The 19688-nt window shown below is 39.2% G+C and overlaps 2 protein-coding genes across 2 annotated transcripts in view; both read right to left on the bottom strand.

The window, feature by feature from the left end:
* Positions 1-2485: 2485 nt before the first annotated feature.
* LOC141495140 (uncharacterized) lies at positions 2486-4867 on the bottom strand. Its single transcript, XM_074196121.1, has 2 exons — positions 4837-4867; positions 2486-3765 (listed from the first exon to the last, which is right to left on the bottom strand). The coding sequence occupies exons 1-2, from the start codon at positions 4865-4867 to the stop codon at positions 2486-2488; spliced, it is 1311 nt and encodes a 436-aa protein (XP_074052222.1).
* Positions 4868-8818: 3951 nt separating this feature from the next.
* Positions 8819-19688, bottom strand: part of LOC141495333 (zinc-regulated GTPase metalloprotein activator 1A-like) — a 58579-nt gene continuing 47709 nt past the window's right edge. The window contains exons 12-15 of the mRNA XM_074196535.1: positions 11200-11268; positions 11035-11100; positions 9619-9748; positions 8819-9258 (exon numbers count right to left, since the gene is read on the bottom strand). Of these exons, the coding sequence (XP_074052636.1) occupies positions 9185-9258; positions 9619-9748; positions 11035-11100; positions 11200-11268 (339 nt within the window). The 3' untranslated portion in view covers positions 8819-9184. The remainder of the gene's footprint in view (positions 9259-9618; positions 9749-11034; positions 11101-11199; positions 11269-19688) is intronic.

The following is a 19688-nucleotide window of genomic DNA, read 5'->3' as shown; positions in this document are numbered from 1 at the left end:
AGGTGGGGGTGGTTTGGGGACAAGTAGAGACTTAGTTCCACAACTAGAGATCATCTCCAGTTTGAAATTTCTAGTTAAAGGTAAAAAATCTTTGCATTTCAATGGGCTTGGTTGGAGATAAGAAAATAGGTAAGGGAAGAGCTGGGAGTGATTCCAAAAGAGAAGGGTTTGTAGAGGGTGGGAGGACAGGCATCTTCATTCTCAAGTCTAGCCTTTGTCTAGGGCTAGAAAATAAGAGGAGTATTGAAGAGGAGTATTGTGTTCTCTTAAGAATTCCAAGACATTTTCAAAGCCTCAAATGTAATAATCCCTAAACTAATTCACTTGAGCACAAACTAAGAAAAATAACTTTTATGAAAAAAGAATATAAGGAGATAGAGTTTAAAGAGAGTAGAAAAAGTTTTGCAAGGTCAAAGGAAGAGTTAGTAATATTTCAAAGGGTGAGAGGCAGGGGGAAAGGTATATATGGAAAAAGTGGGATTGGCTCTCTCCTATCTTTGCAATTCCTGGTAATTTGGATTATGGAAGACTACGAAAAAATTGCTAAATTACTAAATCATCTGCAAACAAAGGAAAGGGGCATAAGAAAAATTGGGAAGAGATGATCCTGCCCAGGAAAGTAAAATATGCTATTGAATCTTACCTACTAGTAGCTAGAGTTTTTCAGGGCAATACCATCAATTTAATTTTTGAATTCCTAGGAAAGACAATAGTTTTCTAAGGTAGTATTTTTTTCTTCTCTTGGAGGATAAAATTTTGGGGGGAAAGGGGGATATATGGAATAATTTTATCAAGTCAGAATGATTTGTTGCAAAGTCGGTGGCTGCTGTTATGCCAATATCTACTCGGAGAAGGGGGACAGACCTTTTTTCTCTAGAACAAACCTCTTCAAGAAAACTTTTCCCCTTGTTCTATAAATTGATATTTCATTACTTTAAACGAATTCCTTTTCTAAGGCAACAAAAGGGTGTAGGAAAACCTCTCAAATTCCCTCTAGTTCTATTCACTAAAGGAGGAAGCAAAGATTTGCTTTTTTCTGAGGGAAATTGAAGTCTCTGAAACCCGATGTAATGATAATAGATTGTAGATCTATAATGGATAATAGAAATAAGACAATGCAGAAATTTTAAGGGAAACACAAAGAAGCTGGTGATTGGCATGGAACTTCTCAGAGTCATGACATCTTCAGATGGGAATAGGTTTCCAAATGTCATAGGATTAAATGATTTTTAACTACAGATAAACTCCAGTCATCTGTTTCAGTTATGAAAAGGGAGATTGAGAAATTAATTACAATAACTGTAAGTATAACCTTGTTTTTTTCATTTTTTAATAAACTTCTTTTTAGAAATGTTATCAGGGAAAATATAGCCTGACCTACACAAAGATATCTTTTTTAAAAATCAGAAATATCCACAGAGCAAGAACAAATTTGAATAATATAGTCACATTGTCCCTAGATCTTTTTGGGGGGGGAGTTGTCAGCAGTAGGGAGCTAATTTTTGAAAAAAAAGACTAATTAACCTACCCGTATACTTGAAGAAAAAAAATGTTTCTTGTTTTCTCCCAATAAATGCTGACTTCCAAAATCCAAATTAAGCTCAAATTGTAGCTTACATAAACAAATTTTTTAAAAAGCCAAGATGTTTGGAAAGAAATATTTTCCACTATCCCTAAAATATTTGTATAATATTCTTATAAATCATAATACAAACTTCAAATGGACACCACTTTAAATAGTAATATTTGAATAGATCATCTCGAGAATTTAAATTCTTTTTTGTTGCTTTTCTTTAAAACTCAGAATAGAATATTTAAGGGAAAGAAGAGTTTTTATTATAAGGCAAGAAGCATGAAACAGAAGAGAATGGAGGATGCTATTTTTATTGGATAAGTTTACTCTCAGCGTGTATGTCGAAAGCACGTTCACAAGAAACAAATATCCGAAATTCAAAGATTCTAGTTATATCACAGATAGGTGACTGGAAGAAGCAGAAGGGCTAAATATTATATACTAGGAATATGGTTCAAAGAGAGCTTGGAAGAAGAAACTTTTGTACCCTGGAAGTTTTGGGGGTTTTTTGAAGTTTTTTTTTTCCTTTCAGTTCCAGAAAAAGTCTTGAAGCGGCTTGAAAAAATGCAAAACGGATCCCCGGCCCTTGGCCACCAGAACCGAAGCCCGCCCTGGGAGGCCGCCCTGGGGACCCGCCCAGTCGGGTTCCCCAGAGCCGCCTCTGCTCCGGTGACCGAGGAGCAGCGGCGGGTGACTTCGTCTGTGAGCGTTCTGCGGGGCGCGACGCCCCGGACACGGCTCAGATACGGAGATGCTTCCCGGCGAGGTCGGAGACTCGGCACAAGAAGGCGGGGTCTGCGCCGGGCGCGGCTGCATGGCTGGGAGCCTTCCTCCTTCCGAGACCCTGGACGGGGGACAGGGGACAGGGGGGCTGCGGGAGGCCGCCCTCGGGCAGCGCAGCCGTCGGGCGGCTCAGAAGGCGCAGGGCAGCCCCAGCGAGAGCATCCGGGCGCCCGTCGGGGGGCCGCCCAGGAGCGAGCTGCTGCCGGGGAAGCGGCCAGCCGCCGAGTCCGGCTGCTGCTGCTGCTGCTGCTGCCGCTGCTGCAGAGTCCGGGCGGCCGCGGACGCGGACGCCTGCAGCCAGGGGGAGGCGGCCGCGGCCGGGCCGGGCCAGAGGGGACGGTGTCCCCACTGCGGCACGGTGGGCCCCGCGGCGCCGCCCGCTCGGACGCCTCGCATGATGCTGTCGATGCTGAAGGAGGCGCCCCTGGCCGCGCGGCCCGGGTCCCGGCGCTCCGGCGGCTCCCCTTTCCCGGGCGGCGCCGGCAGCAGCAGGTAGCGCAAAGGGAGCGGCTGCGCCAGGGGCCCTGGGCGGAGCCCGGCGGCGGCCGGGCCGAGTGGGAGCCCCGCGGCGGGCGGGGACGAGCCGGGGCCCTGGCGCTTGAAGCGCTTCCTCCGGCGCAGGAAGCTGCCGTTGTCGAACATGTCCCGGGAAGCCGGGTCCAGGCCCCAGTAGCCGCCCTTGCCCGGGCGGCCCGGCTCGCGGGGGAGCTTGACGAAGCAGTCGTTGAGGGACAGGTTGTGGCGGATGCTGTTCTGCCAGGCCGGGAACCTGCGGCGGTAGTAGGGGAAGCGGCCGCTGATGAAGGCGCAGATGCCGCTCAGCGTGAGGCGCTTGTGCGGGCTCTGCAGGATGGCCATGGTGATGAGCGCGATGTACGAGTAGGGCGGCTTGGCCGAGGCCGCGGCGGCCCGCGCCGCCCCGCCATCCCCGGGCCCCGACGGGGCGGCTCCGCGGCTGCTCTGCGGCGCCCCCCGCGGGCCGGGACGCCGCCAAGACCGCTCCGACCCCCCTTCCCCGCCCCCCTCCCGGTCGGGCAGGGCGTCCGGCGGCTGGGCTTCTCCGTCCGAGCCCCCGGGGCTGCGCTGCGGCCGCCGGGAGAGGGGACACGGGGCCCCCTGCAAGTTCATGGAGGACCCGGTTGTGGGGAGCGCACCGAGGCGGGAGTCCGGGCTGTGGGCTAGCCCAGGGCTGGCTCGGGCCCGGGGCTTCGTTAAATAGAGGAGGCTTCCTCTCCGCTTGTCAGTCACGCCCTTTCTATTCCTTTCCTTGACTGTGGAAGAAGACGTGGGTTTGTCCCGGGGATACCTGCCGGGCTTTGGGCCGAGTCCCTCCCTCTTCACCCCCCCTTCCTTTGCCCCCACCCCCACCCCGTGTTCTCGGATCTGTCCCACTCTCTCCGGCTGCAGCGCTAAAGTCAGCCCAAGGTGCTGGGGAAAATTACTTAGTTCTCATTTCCATTTCATATGGGGTGGGGGGACCGGAGGAAGAAGCTGGGGCTTCGACTTTGAGCTTATAAACTACCTCTTTTAAAAAGCGAAACATTTAATGAAAGGGGAAATTTGTAAGCCTGGCAGTTTGGATATAGTTCCTCTCTCGGAGGATGGGACAAATACTGAAACTCAAGCATAAATTCTTGGGCCACATAAAGAGAAGACAGGACCCGTACACCCTGAGGTTGGGAAAGATAGAAGGCAAAAGGAGAAGGAGAATACAGAGGATAAACTGATAGGCATGGAAGCAAAGAGCATGAGCTTGGATGCACTTTGGAAAGTAGAGGATAGAACATGGGTTCAAAAAAGAACACAATTTAACAACTTGGAGGATGCAGTTTAGTCAAGGTTTAATTGAGGAGAGGAGGACTTTCAAGCAGCATTAGAAAACCCAAGGTAAAACTGAATGCTCTGTTTTCATTTTACATTTTAGTCCTGGGCTCTGATAATCCTACTGCTTCTTAGATTATTTTATTAGATATTATTATATTATTGGATGACTTGGGTAAGTCACTTAACCCCATTTCCTTGCAAAAACCAGAAAAAAAGATTATCCGATGAAAATACCTTGCAACATGAACTTTATTTGCAGTGTGAATTTGGGCTGCATCTGGGACGTGATGCAAAAATATGCAAATGAATTGGATTTAAGTGTATTGGAGGGGGGGTGGAGAAGACGGGTATGCAAAATTACCATTCTCACTTTCTCCCCCCCCACCCCCCACCATGGATGAAGATAACTAGAGATGGCCCTGGTTAGCCTTTTTAAGCTCTTTAACAGCTCTCTGTTTGACTCAGGCAATGTCCAATATACCAGTCATTAAGACTGGTAAGAAAGAAATGAAGCAACTGGCTTCTTTTGCCTAGTAAAAAAAAAAAAGTATATATAAATTTGTGTGTGTGAATCATACACACACACACAAATATAAATCTGGTAAGGGAGGACCCTCAGAGTTTCTGACTGAAATATAGAAACAATTGCTGTTTACTGTCAGTCTGAGCCAGTCCATGCCCAAGCATTGACCGTACTGGTCTGGGACCTATTGTTGGCCAACCGATGAGAATCAGTGTGATTTGGGATTGGTAAAAGCCTATTAAAGCTTAAAGCATGACTGCTGATAATACTAAATTCAAGAGATTAGAAATGGATGGAAGAATAATAGACATTGGTTTTGGTTTGCTTAGTTTAGTGGTTATTTTACCTGTAGACCAAAAAAAAAATTGAACCCCAGGAGTGAATTCCCCCAAAACAGGCAACCTGAATTGAAGCCCAGGCTTTCTGATGCCAAATTCAATATTCTTTTCATTAAATCAAAGGTGCTATGTATCTCTTTATGTTAACCTCTCCCTGAAGTCTTCTGAAGATCAAAATTGGAAAGACTCAAGTGTCAGGGATTGGGGGGGGGGATGGGGAGAGAAAGAGTACAAAGAATACTGGACTATTTTCTGACAACTTGGCAAAAAGGTAGAGATGAAGTCACTAAGGATAATTGAGGCTGAGAGAAAAGTAAGCAGCCTGGTAGTAGTAACCTTCATTCACCAGTCTTGGAGATAGTAGCCAAGGATTTTTCAAACCATCATTTCATCTGTTCATCTCTGCCTAACTAGAAACAGTGCCAAATCATCAGGTTGTTTTGTTAAAAATAACTACTACTCTCCCTACATTCACTGCAGCAAAGGAGTCTACATAACAGTCAAACTAGTAAGGGTAGGTAAGAATTGAAAACTGTTTTCTATTAAGAGTTGTGGTTTTTATTTTTTTAAGCTACATAACCTTTCTCCAAGTTTCACCTGTCAGTTTGTCCCTTAGTCTGGACTCAATCCTGTTTTCTAACCAGAAAAATTCAGAGTTAAGCAATTTTCTTTCTTTCCTAAATATTCAATACATGACCAGTGGAAAGAGTTCTAGCTGATTGAGAGGATCTGGCTTCAATCTTAGTTAACTCCTAGGACAGTTTCCTTATCTGTGAAATGAAGGAATTGAACAAGATGGCCTCTCAGGTCCATGACAATTCTAGATGGACTGGCATCCCTGACCATTAATTAATCAAATGGGTAAGGTTCCAAGGCCCTTTGATTACCTACCTACACAGCAACCTATGTCTCAGGAGATCTCCATTCTTATTTTTACTCTCTTCATGGTAGAGAAGGAAAGACATTCCTAAATCCCAGATTTTAACATCACAAAGAAATTTTTTTAAAGACATTTCTAAACATAAAGTATGGCCAAAGGGGAAGAGAAATATTTTCCCCTAGCCTACAATAACCTACTTTAAAACTAAACTAAAAGAATTATTTCAGAAAAACCTGGGAACTTAAATGAACTGATGCAGAATAAAGTGAACAGAACCAGGAGATAATTGTATACAGTAACAGCTATATGGTAAGGATGACCATTTGTGAAAGACTTAGCTACTGGTCAATCCAAGACAATTTTTTTTTTTAGTTTTTGCAAGGTAATGGGGTTAAGTGGCTTGCCCAAGACCACACGGCTAGGTGATTATTAAGTGTCTGAGGCCAGATTTGAATTCAGGTACTCCTGACTCCAGGGCCAGTGCCCTATCCACTGAGCCACCTAGCCGCCCCAGATCCAAGACAATTTCAAAGAATTTAGGCTGAAAAATGCTGCCCACCTCCAGAGAACTGAACTGTCAAGTACAAAATGAAATATAATTTTTCACTTTTTCTTTCTTTTAAAATTTCGCAACAAGGCTAATATGGAAATGTTTTCATATGATTTCATATGTATAACTGAAATCATATTGGTATTGTCTTTATCCTTGAAGTAATGACATCATGAGGGTGATGTCCTGACTTCATCACTTTTTCCTCTGGAGTCTCACTGCTTGCCTTCTCAATGGGTGGAAGGAGAGAATCTAGAACTATTAAAAATCATAAAACGTTTTTAAAAGTTACATTTAAAAATTTATTCATGTGACTGGATATCTTTTCAGTAAACCTAGGTGTTCTGGCGATCCTTTATTTGAGGGGGGGGTGGGAAAAAAACAGTTTTGTGATTTCTGTGTCCTACTTCACAATTTGAGGTACTAAATATTGGTCTAAGTCTATGGACTGGATCCATTTATTTCTGTATACTAAAACTGCCAATACAACTCATTTTGTGAAAATTTGTATTGTGTTGTCTATTGTGATCCCTTTCTCATTGCACATAGTAAATTTACTTTGAAATAGATCATAACCCTTTACAGTCTCTTTGCTGGCCTATTAAAAAGATCAACTTATTTTTCCCTTCATTTTTTTTTTAAAGAAGGACTACATTTAATATATAGTAGCTTCACCCAAGATCACTTTCAATACTTTCCCTGGGTAAGCTAGTTAAGAGAATTACAGAATGTAGCTAATTTTGGGGCTAAATATGAGAAACTGAACAATACAAGCCTTTTGAGGAAAATAGCCTCTTTGGGCCTGAAGCCACTCCAGGTGATTAACATGTAATAAATCTGTGCTGCCAAGAAGATTGTTCTTAACATCAAAAAGCCATTGTTAGGGGAACGAGCATTTAGCATCATTCTGTATTTCAAGGTCAGAAAAAACAAAAATGAGATTGACAAGTAATGTCAGAAGTTGGGCATTATCTCCCTATAAGCATCAATGATCTAGCCTCAGAAAACTTTTGCTGTCTGTTTTCACTTTTTAATGCTAACTCATCAACATTGCCATCCATTTAGAAAGTAATGAACTTGGGATGACAATGTGAAACAGAAAAATACTGCTTTATTTTCATCTGGAATTCTTGTTATGTTTTCTAATATCAATGCACCCTAAGATCAGTTTCATATTCATTTTGTGGTCCTGTTTTTGATTTTTAAGCTTTTTATATATTTTTTGTGGGTTTTTTTTATTTTGGGTTTTTTTTAGATTTTTCAAGGCAATGGGGTTAAGTGGCTTGCCCTTGCCACACAGCTAGGTAATTATTAAGTGTCTGAGGCCGGATTTGAACTCAGGTACTCCTGACTCCAAGGCCAGTGCTCTATCCACTGTGCCACTTAGCCACCCCCATTTTCCTTTTATTGTAAGAAGATGCATTTTTTGAGGCAATTTTTGAATTTTAAACTTATATACAAAATAGAAAAAATTCCCCTAAACACAGCAGAACATGAGAGGATCCAATATAAAATATTTCTATTTCAAAATCTACCTAATGAATACAATTCATTGTTTTGTTTTTTAGATTTTTGCAAGGCAATTGGGGTTAAGTGGCTTGCCCAAGGCCACACAGCTAGGTAATTATTAAGTGTCTGAGACTGGATTTGAACCCAGGTACTCCTGACTCCAGGGCCGGTGCTTTATCCACTACTGCCACCTAGCCGCCCCCAATTCATTGTTTTCACAGGTGCCCAGCATTTCTTTGCTTCCTTGTTGGTTTTCTTTTGGTGTCTCCTAGGCACTTTTTACTTTATTTTTCCTCCTCCAGAAAGAAACAATGTGAGGAATATCTTTGAGCAACTTCAAAAATTTTATAATTTTCTAAGAAAGTGATCTTCATCTCTCTAACCTCTAACATCTAGAACCCTGGGTACTGAGTGATGTAAAAACTTATATCCATCAATGTCACCACTGCTATTTTTAAAACATAATATTAAGGGAAGAACTGAATTTGGAAATCAAAAAGCCTTATCAGAGTGAATCCTAACAAACTTGAAGTAATGGGCTCAGTTAACTTATCTGCAAAATGTGCTATCTACAGGTTGTTGACAATCAGGTTCATCTTAAAAGTCAATTATAGGGGCAGCTAGGTGGTGCAGAGGATACAGCACCGGCCCTGGAGTCAGGAGTACCTGGGTTCAAATCCGGCCTCAGACACTTAATAATTACCTAGCTGTGTGGCCTTGGGCAAGCCACTTAACCCCATTGCCTTGCAAAAAAAAACAAAAACAAAAAAACCCCCTAAAAGTCAATTCTGAAAAGGCAGTTTTAGTGACACCTATCTGAAATAAACTTTGTTCCCAGTAGACCCACAGGCTTCAATGGTAGGGAGTCAGCTTTTTATTGTTTTTATATTTCCAGGATTTATTACAAAACTTTGCACAAAGTAGGTATTGAATAAATGCCTGCTGAATTCAAAGCATTTCCTAAGAAATACATAGTATATGCTGAAAATCTTACAATATTTAATGCTGAAAATTTTACAATTTTTAATGAATCACATAGATGAGAAAAAAAACTTAAAAAACAAAATCTTAGACTCCATAACAGTGATCAAGAAATGGATTCTTGAACAGAAGAAAATTGATTCCTCCAGTATATCATTCAATCTTTTGATTTAGAAATGCTTCTAGCATTAAGGATAGATCTTGTCTTCTTTGAAATGTAGTGTCAATTGCTTTCTTGTTTCTCAGTTACTGTAGCTATAAATAGGTGTTTAAGGATTTCCTTATCTAAGTTCCTGCCTGTAAAGAGAACAAAATATTAATCAGAGACTACTTATTAATTAACAAAATATTAATCAGAGACTACTTAACACCACATAGTCTACATATTGGGGGGTTGGGGTAATAGCCTTTTATAAGTCAGAAAGGAATCACCTTCAAGCTATATACTTTAAAAAGGGATTTGGATTTTTCAATTCTAAAGATCCTAAGAAGTTTGTTTTAAAACCTGTCTCACATTTTAGGTTAACAGAGATTTTTGCTTATAATTAAAACATAATCATTAACTAATTTCAGTTAAAAGCACTCAGTCCAAACACCTACTTATGGTTTGGTAGCTGAAAAGTGATTTCCTTCTGACATGGGTTGTCAGTTACTTACCTATTAGCACCAGTTTGTTGGTTCTCTCAGTGTCATCCAGCCACCTCACTGGAGTCTCTTCCAGGTCATACAGCTCATGGACCCCTTGGATAATCACTTGGTGTGGTTTGTCTTTAATAGACACCAGCCCCTGCTCATAAGGACAATTATTGATCAACTCCAACTCTAACCTAAAAGTAAGCATACCAATGCCAGAGGCACAATAATTCCCATTCTATTTTAAGGTGATACTTCTTTGGAAAGGAAATACCGATAAAACAGTAAGTACTATTAATGGTAATTCCCGAACACAGGGGAATGAAGAGAACCAGACAAGCTTCCTAAAACTTCCACTTTTCAGGAGGGTTCTGTTGTCTCTTGACCTCTAAAGTCTCTTAGAGATACCGTATGTTACAAAACAGGATCTTTGTTAGACGTTCACCTGCTTCTACTGATTATTCTTCCACTCCTAAGTTCCTTTACTTGTTCACAGTTTCTATGGAGGAGTCTGAGCGATTATAGGATTTTGGCTTCAGGCAGTAAAGTGATCCTGTTTTCACACAAAGTCCCACATAAATTAATAACTTAATGAATCATCACATAATACAGAATGCTACTATTTGTACAAGAGTTCATCTTTGCTTTGGTTTTTGAGAAAAGACAATGTGAACATGTCATCTGATGTTCAACTTTTAACTATTTGTAAATTTTTATATTTTACATTGTACTGTTATATAATTATTCATATATAATATATGTTATAATATTATAATATAATATAATGATACTAAAATTTTAATTTATTATTATTACTATAAGCTTGTGTGGAAAAATGCATTAAAATTTAACATTGGGAAACTCAATTTCTTCCTATACTATTATCAAGCTAACCCCTGACTGATTTGTAAAAAATAGTATCAAACAATTTTAACAAAAACCTCAAGTGCAAAAGTTTAACACCCAGTCAACAAATATTTATTGACCAAATAGATACAATTTTCCTTCTTTCCTCTAAGCCTCAGTAACCACACTGATGCATCAAAAAAGTTCAATAAAGGATAGCTGCATCATAGTCCTTAATATTGACATTTCTGGTCATAAAACTATTTTGAAAAAATAAAACCAAAGGAAAACTTAAGATTATCTTCATCCTTCACTGACCTAAAGCAAGTGCAAAGGCAAGAAATTCACCACAGGAAAGCTTTTAGCAAGACAAGAGGTTGGAATACAGAGCATGGAATAACATTCCAATGTTTTAGCTAAAACAACAACAAAAAAAGGAACTGTGCCAGTCAATCATTCTTTATATAGTGGTTTGAAAAGTCCCCCTTTCCAGGCCCAGTGCTAAAAAGAAAAATAAAGTATGTGCCCTCCAACCATAAAATACTTCTTTTAAAAAATAGCTACAATAAAATAGCAGAAATTTTAATACTGAACCTTTAGTCGGATGATTTCCATGTGACTATCTGCCTTATTTTTCACAGTCTTTTCCCACAGAAGATTCTGCAGATAAGAACATATTTTAAAGAAATTTTTGCCAGTGGCAATAATAATGTAATAATATGGAAATTTTAAAATAAGTATAATAGAAACAGTTCTTACTTGAATAAAAAGATTTAGATTTTCTTCATTTATACTTCCTGGTACTTCAAATGTGACTGTAACAATACTCTGTAAAAAGATATTATATCAGCATTTTTTGATAACAATATCTTACAATAGCCACAATTACTAATAGAGTCCAGGGATAATTATGAGAATTGTAACCTTTTCCTCCATCCTTCCTATTATTATCCTTCTCCATCTACTTGTGGATTTCTTTCTCATCTTTATCTCTTCTTTGGCTTTGCTTTTCTCTTCTACTGTCTCCTGACCATTTCTTAGACCTTCGAGGGGGCAACACAGACAATATTAGCTTTATTGTTTAAAAGGTTGCTAATTCATTTAAAATACTCAAAATACACCAGAGCTGTCAACTCAGCTGAGGTAATACATACTCCTAAAGCAGGATGACTTAGTGACTGGTTTCCTGGCCACTAAATATATTCTCATTCTGAAATTTTGTGATATATATAAAATCTACATAGCCTGATGGTAGCTGGTAGATTGGAAGTGGATTTGAAAGTAGATGGCTAATTAAATGAACTTGCTTCATCTTTGTAAATGAAAGACCATCTATACATAGTTATTAACTGAATTTCTTTCCTGCACTCTAGACACAGTGAAAAATGAGTTAAGTTTCTGTTGAGTGTATGTGTTTGTGTGTGTTGTGTATTTGTGTGTGTGTATTTGTGCGTGTGAGAGAGAACTCACTTTGGAAACTGTGGAAGATGGTCCTGGATGTGGGAGAGGAGCTTCAGGCAAGGACACCAAATAGAAGGAATATGGACAGAAGTGATGAAGAGCTGAATTAGGGTATGAGGGGAAAATTGTGAGTTATTGTTGAGAGAAACAAGACTAGCAACTGCTTGGGGGGGCGGGGGGGAGGGTGAGTACAAATAAGAATAAAGAAACAAGGATGATACTGAGGTTGAAAATCTGAGTGAATGAAACAATACCCTTCTTTATTAGGTATCCTATAAAAAGTAAGGACATATTTTTTTTTTACTTCAAATATCAAGACAGCAAAACAAAAGAATTTATTTTTAAGAACTTAATTTTAAATTTGTTTGTTCAAATACCTAGTCACTTTTTTTTCCTATGGGTATAGGAAAGATGAATCATAGGATCCATCACAGCATCAAACTTTGTCAATGGGGAAGTAAATTAAGTGATTTGTCCAAGGTCACCTACCAGGAATTAGGAGCATAGCAAGGATATGAACACAGGTACATTGACACCAAATTCAGGGGGCTTGACACTTGCCACAGCTGCAATTATTATGGGATCAAGTACACACTACTTTCATTACTTCCTCTTCCTGATTCCTGGAGTCAACATCTCAAGAAGGTACACTCCCAGGTGAAGGGATTTCTACATCTGTTTGTGACAGCATTCTTTATTTAACCCAGGCATGTTGATAAACGTTTATTAAGAACCTACTATGTGCCTTATCCTAAGTGCTGAGATGGAAAGGCAAGAGGCAACCATGTACATACAAGCTATATGCAGAATAAATTAGGAGGTGTGGATGGAGGTAAGGCACTCCAGTGCCTGCAAGAGACTGGCAAAAGCTTTCTATGAAAGGGGGTTTTGAGTTGAAACTGGAAGGAAGGCAGGCAAGCTAGGGAAGCAAGAGGAGGAGGATGGGAGGCCACAGGGACAGGACTGAGAGATGGTCAATCAGGAAATGACAGAGCATATAAGGAGAAAGAGCAAGGAGGCCAGTGCTACTGGTCAAAGGATATGTTTGTGTTTGGGGTAGGCTGTTTAAGGTGTAAGGAGACTGAAAAGTTGGGGGGGGGGGGTTAGGAAGGGCTTTAAATCAAACAGAAGCTTTTAAATGCTTGATCCTGGAGATGTTTATTGAGCAGGAGGGTAACATGGTCTGGTCTGTACCCTAGTAAGATCACAGACAAAAAGGGGTGAGTCTTATGGCTGGGAGACCAACCAGCAGGTTAGAGCAGTAATGCAATTCAATAAGTATTTATCAGAAGTCTACTATATTCAAAACTCTATGCTAGGCTCTGTTCATATAAGGTTAAAAACAAACCTGGGGAATCAAAATAATTCCCAGCACTACTTTTTCTGATAATAAAGTAGGTATCCTTTGAATGAGGCATGGATAAACAAATTATGATACATGAATGTAATGGAATACACAATCATTAAGTAACAATATAAATATAAAGAACAAAAACTCAAACTGAACTTGTAATTATCATGAACAAGTATGGACCTAGGGGTGAGAAAATGCACTCCCAGCCTTCCTAAGTATGGGTGTGCATCTCTGTATATATACTGAACTGCTTTATCTTTCCTTTTTTATTCTTTCTAGGGAGGAATGATTCTTTAGGAGACAAAGGAAAGGGATATAATGGAAATGACAATGAAGTTAAAAAAAAAAGCAAAACTTTTTTTTTTAATTAGGGGAATTATGGAAGTTTTCCTTCTGTAAATAGCACCAGTGGAGGCTGAGGAGGAAGCTAAAAGTACAGTACAACGGAAAACACACTTTCAATTAATTTCCAATGGTTAATTTAGCAGGACTATTCTTTTGAGTAACAGAAATCCACAACACACAGAACACAAACAAAACAGCAACAATAAATATTCAATGGTGCATTCATATGCTAACTTTTTCTCCTCAAAGATTTCAGGCTATATTTACATTTTGCATTTATGGGTACTAAAGTGCTTAAGCAGATAAGAGAAACCTATTTTTCCCTTAAAAAAGCAAAAGCTGGAGGGCCATTAAAATGAGGGTGTTTCAAAGTTGAAAGGGGATTTTGTAATTATATTCAGGTTCTTTACAACTGTTACCCTCCAGCAAATCTATTAATTACTAGAAAAACAAAAAAGGTTTAAATAAAAAGCCGATTATCTAGAGGCAGGAATTATTTGACAGTGAATCACAAGCATTAAAGTACAATTTAAGAATTAAATTCTGACCAGTTGTGAAGAGAACAAGTGCTTTTAATTAAAAACAATATTTTATTTTAAAAACATTTTATTCATCTTTTGTTTGAAGATGCCTACATTCTAATAATAGCTCCCTTCTTCCTAAACTATTCTATGCAAGAAATAAAAAATAAAAATAAGTCCAGCAAAATTAATTAACCCAAAATTGTCTACAAATGTAGTGCACCCTGCCACACCCCACTTGTGAGGAAGGTACATCTCTCTTCTTCAAGGCCTAAACTGGATCTCTAAGCAACTTTTGTTTCTTTCCATTTACATAGTTATGGTCATTGTCACCACTGTTTGCTTCTTTTAGTTCACTTCAAGAGGCATCAGTGTTGACTACTAGTCAGGTTAGAGAGAGACACAAAGAAAAAAATCTAAACTTACATTTGAAAGGGAGACAAATTTGTGAATAGATACATCAAGTACATACTAGGTAATTTTAAGAGAAAAGGGATGGAATGCTGTAACATTTTGGGAAATTTGGAATCTTTAAGAAGACAAAGAGGGAATCCTAAGAAGGGAAATTGAGGAAGGAATGACATCTAGTTAGAAGGGGCAAGATAATCCTGTGAAGAAGGGGAAGTAGAACCAGGATGAGTATAGTAAGAAGTAGAATGTAGAAGGAACTAGGGTTATATTTTATTTTATTTTATTTTATTTTATGAACAATTAATGGGACTGTCCAAGTTTCACAGGCATGTATTTTCACAGCACAATGGCTCTGTAGACCTTCAGTTTTGTAGTCAGTTTAATACTTCTCTCCCACACTTTCTTTTCAAGCCTCCAAAACACTGAGCTAGCTCTGGCAATGTATGTGTCAAACACATTATCAATGTGTACTATCCTGGAAAGTATACTGTCAAGGTAAGTGAACAGTATTCAAAACTTCTCCATTTGCTGTAACCAGTGGTTCCACATATGAAAGGTGTGGTGCTGGCTGATGGAGCTTTCTTGGGTGTTAATTGTTAGGCCAAAGTTAGCACCAAGCAGCAGAGCATAAATCCACATTTTGCTGCATCTCAGCTTCAGAGGCTACCTTGAGGGCCATGGCAGGAAACTGAATCACTTCCATCTAAATTGTCTTGGGGAGAGTCTATCACCTGGCAGGTGAGCTAGACAGCCAAACATACACTTTTCAGAAACACCATTTTAATGGAGAACCAAGGAGGTTAGAAGAAGCAATACAGGGAAATTCTGAAGGTCTCTCTTAAGAACTTTAGAGATGATTATTCAGCATGGGAGACACTGCACAGGTCTACCCAATGGCACACCCTCATCAGAGAGACAAGAAAGAATTGAGGCAGTTCAAAGGAAATATAAGTTTGGAGAACCCACTGCAGGTGTTCACATGGACTATTTATGCCCGACCTATGATACAACATTCCAATCTTATATTGGTCTGATCAGTCACAGTCTGACAGACTGTAACTTGAATCCAACCCAATGAATGACATAATTTTGGTTTTCTTAGATAACGAAAGATAAGAACTAATCAATCGGGGCAGCTAGGTGGCGCAGTGGATAAAGCACTGGCCCTGGAGTCAGGAGTACCTGGGTTCAAATCCAGTCTCAGACACTTAATAATTACCTAGCTGTGTGGCCTTGGGCAAGCCACTTAACCCCATTTATCTTGCAAAAAAAACCTTATCAATCAATTAACAGGTAACCACTAGATTTTGTGCAGTCAGACCAATGTTTTAGGAAAAAATTACTTTAGAAGCTATGATAACACAAGACTTGCATGTTATATTTATTTCAGTGAGGGGAATATTGTGCAAAGACATCCTTCTCACTGTCTTTTCCAGAACCATTTCACGTCTTGGCCAGACTTCATAGGAAACGGGATTTGTGGGGATGTCTCTCTGGGACTCCTTTGCTTTACGGATATGATTCCCTATCCACACCCCACCCTTACCCCCCATCCCACCTATTAGCAAGGCATCACAGTGCTCCAGCAATGCTGGGAAAAGCACCAAGTGGTGCTTTGGTCTGATTGGTCTGACAGCAAATTGGTGACTGTAAGGTATATCCAAGCTTATTTCTCAATAATCCTCAAATTGGAAGCTATGTAATAGTTCATCTAAGAAATGATGAAGACTTGGTCTAGGATGATGTGGAGAAAAAAGGACCTATATGAGAGCTGTGGTAGAAAAGGAAAAGATAAGATTTGGGAAATGACTATATAAAGGGGGAGAGTGAAGAATTGAGGTTGTGGATTTAGGTAACTGAAAGGATTATGGTGTTCTGGACAACAGTAAAGTATATAATGGGGGGGGGAGATAATGAGTTCTGATTTGGCATGTCTATGGGAAGCTAATGATGAAAAAAAACTCAGTGGATATTAACAGGACTGGATATTTAGACATCTAGGAGTCATCTGCATAAAGATAATAATTGAAACAAAAGGAGCTAAAGAGATCCCCAAACAAGTGGAAAATAAGATAAAAGGGTCCAGAACAGAAACTAGTGAACATGAATGCAGAACCAGTAAAGTAGACTAGGAAGAAGCAGTCAAGACAGGTGAGAGAAGCAAGAGAGAAAGTGTCACAAAAACTGCATTCTAGAGAGGGAGGTTATCAGGTCAAATGTTCCAAAGAAGCGAGGAAAGATAAGGACTGAACAAAAAGAAAAGATTTAACAATTAAAAGTTCACTGGTAACTTTGGTGAAAGCAGTTTCAATTAAGTCATGAGTTTGGAGGCCAGAGAACAAAGGGTTCAAAGAAAAGAAGAAAGGAGGTAGCTATATCATTGAGTGTAGAGACAGCTTTTTCAGAGTTTAGCTAAGAGGAGAGATATAACAGTGAAAATGGTAGGGTCAACTGACTTTTTTTTTTTAATTGGGGAGACAAACATATATGTTGGTCAACAAGGAAGAAACCAGCAGATAGGAAGACAATGAAGATTAGAGAAGGGGAGGTTTGTGATAAGCATAACATGCTGGAGAACACAGAAAAAGATAGGAATAGGGGTTTATATGTCTTCCCATAATTCCCATGTATCATCCTTTCTTGAATGTAGCAGTAATAATCCATTACATTTTTGTACCACAATTTGTTTAACCATTACCCAAAAAATTAATTTTGTTTCAGGTTCTCTATTGCTGTATATGTTGTTCCCAGTGAATTCTTACTAGTTTATGGACAGTCTATTTCACAGTCTATTCTATTTCACAGAACAATGCCTTATATCAGAGAAAAGTATCTGACATTTGGAAATCTAAAGTTTTTTTATTGATATTTAAATATCTTTTAACTCACAAAATTCTTTCTAAAATAAAGATAATTTTCAAAGCATTAAGACTATTGAGTCAACTTGATTATACCAGTCAGTGTAAAGAACACCAAAGAATTTACAAATAAAAAATTGGTCAGTTTGAGTTGCTATGGTTTCCAGTAGCTTCCGACTTTAAAAATGATAAAACAGCCTAAAATTAATCAATATTAGGCGGAAAAAGACTGACATAGACCTTTTGTTTAAATATAGTAATGTTGCTTTATTTTTTTAAACTAGAGTATATGTAACTTGAGATAGCAAGGATGATTTTACTTGTAGAAGTTTGAGACTGAACTTACTGGTACTGTGAATAGTCATTAATATAAAGATACTACTCTTTCAAGTGAAAAAAATGAAGAGCAAAATATTAAGGCAATTTATTAGGGAAAGTTATATGGATGCAGGGAATTATGGACATGGGAGATTTGTAACTTGGAAATAGATATTATAATCTTTTATACTGTTAAATTTTGTAAAAATATAAAATTTATACTGTCTCCTCATTCCCAACCTCCACCTTCAGGTTTCCAGCTACCTGACTTTAGTCACTGATAGATCAAGCTTACTCTGATGTATAAGGATATGTTGGTCATATGCCCTGGGACAAGAAGGACCAGGATGTAGCTTGCCTAATGGAGAACACCTGGAGCCAGGTGCTAGACCACTCACTAAGTGCCACCCCTACAGAAGTGTATGGAGGGGGGCCAAGCTGGGCTCTTTCCACACCTTGCAAGGATATCTATCTCTCTTTTTCTTTCTTAAGCCCATGGAGTCAGGCTAAGACAGCCCTTATGGTAGTCTATCCTATCCTCCCCACCCCACCTCCTATTCATTCAAATCTTGCCTAGTCTTCTGTGCTTCATTTGTGCTATTCTCAAAGTGCCTGCTGTTTTACTAGGAGAAAAGGTTTTTATCCATACACTTTGCAGCCGTCTATAACAAATCCTGAGCAGTTTTAAATCCCACCCAGGCATATACATGAATTCATTCACTATTCAAAAATACTATCAATCTTCATCTTTTAATCTTTAATTGGTGACCCCAATCACTCCAACTACAATATTAAAAAAAAAAACCTTTCAAACTATCTGCTTACAGTATTCTGACCATGCTGGAAGGGGAAACTATAAATCTTTAACTGAATCAGACCTTTTATTCTAGACTACATATGGAATGCTACCTGGATCCTCATAATTCTACAAGGAAACAAGGAATTTGAGAAAAGAACAACAGGGGTTGACAGAAAAAAATCATCTATTTTTACCCATCTAGACTTTTTTGTCTAGCTGCTACTACTACTATATCGTAAATCATAATAAGGCTACAGCCCAAAGTACAACTGAAGTCATGTAAAAAAAGCTAAAAATGTCTTTACCTAGCATAAATATATATTTCATGAGAAAACAATTTGGGGTTCCCATTTATTTAAGGTAATTGCCAAATCTTTCAGTTTACTTTGCAACCATTAGTAACTCCCCTAAAAATTTCTATATTATATGCTTCTATATATTGACCGTTTCTGCCCCTGAAGCCACTGGATGTGACATGTTCTGAAAGAGTTTGTTTTCTCCAAAAGCAGTCTATAGCCATTTTTGTGTCATCTTACTTGATTGGTAGGCAAAGTCACTTTGGGAAAAAAAAAAAGCTGTAAACCTTGAATTCCTCAAAAAAAGTTCTCCAGGACAAAAAATAAGATATTCTTACTTGAGGGGAAGGCAATGTGGTGTAATATTTACAATATAATATATGTTGGAGTGAAGTACTATATGGTTTGACTGTTGCCCCTGTCATTTTACATTATATTACTCATTTCTGTGACTCTGGCCAAGTCAAGTTCCCTCTTTAGGTCTCAATTTCCTGAAATATATTCTAAGATCACTTCTACACTTTCTCTTACAAGTTTCCTGGAATTAGTTGCTATTATTTTTGCAAGATTTATAATGACCAAGAATGTTTAAAAAAAAAAAAAGTCAGTAATAGTCCCAGAAGACAAGGGTGGAATGGGGGAAAAAGAACACAGTCCATCCACAAATCCATTCCAGATTCAGTGAGAGGGTCTACTATGTCCCTTGGTTTTCATTCTAACTCAGAGTATTCCAGAGTTCTGAGAAGTTTGTTTATAAAGAATCTTGAAGAAAGGGATGAATGTGAATAACATATTTGTTTTTGTCCCATCAGCTTCAGGTACCAGCTCTTTGGGAGCAGTGAGGGGAAAAGGAATTACAATTTTAGAAAAACTGACTCAAGATAA

This window comes from Macrotis lagotis, chromosome 8 (genome assembly GCF_037893015.1).
Source record: "Macrotis lagotis isolate mMagLag1 chromosome 8, bilby.v1.9.chrom.fasta, whole genome shotgun sequence".
Lineage (NCBI taxonomy): Eukaryota > Metazoa > Chordata > Mammalia > Peramelemorphia > Peramelidae > Macrotis > Macrotis lagotis.
Note: the sequence above shows the minus strand (reverse complement) of the source record. Positions and strands in the feature narration are given on the sequence as shown.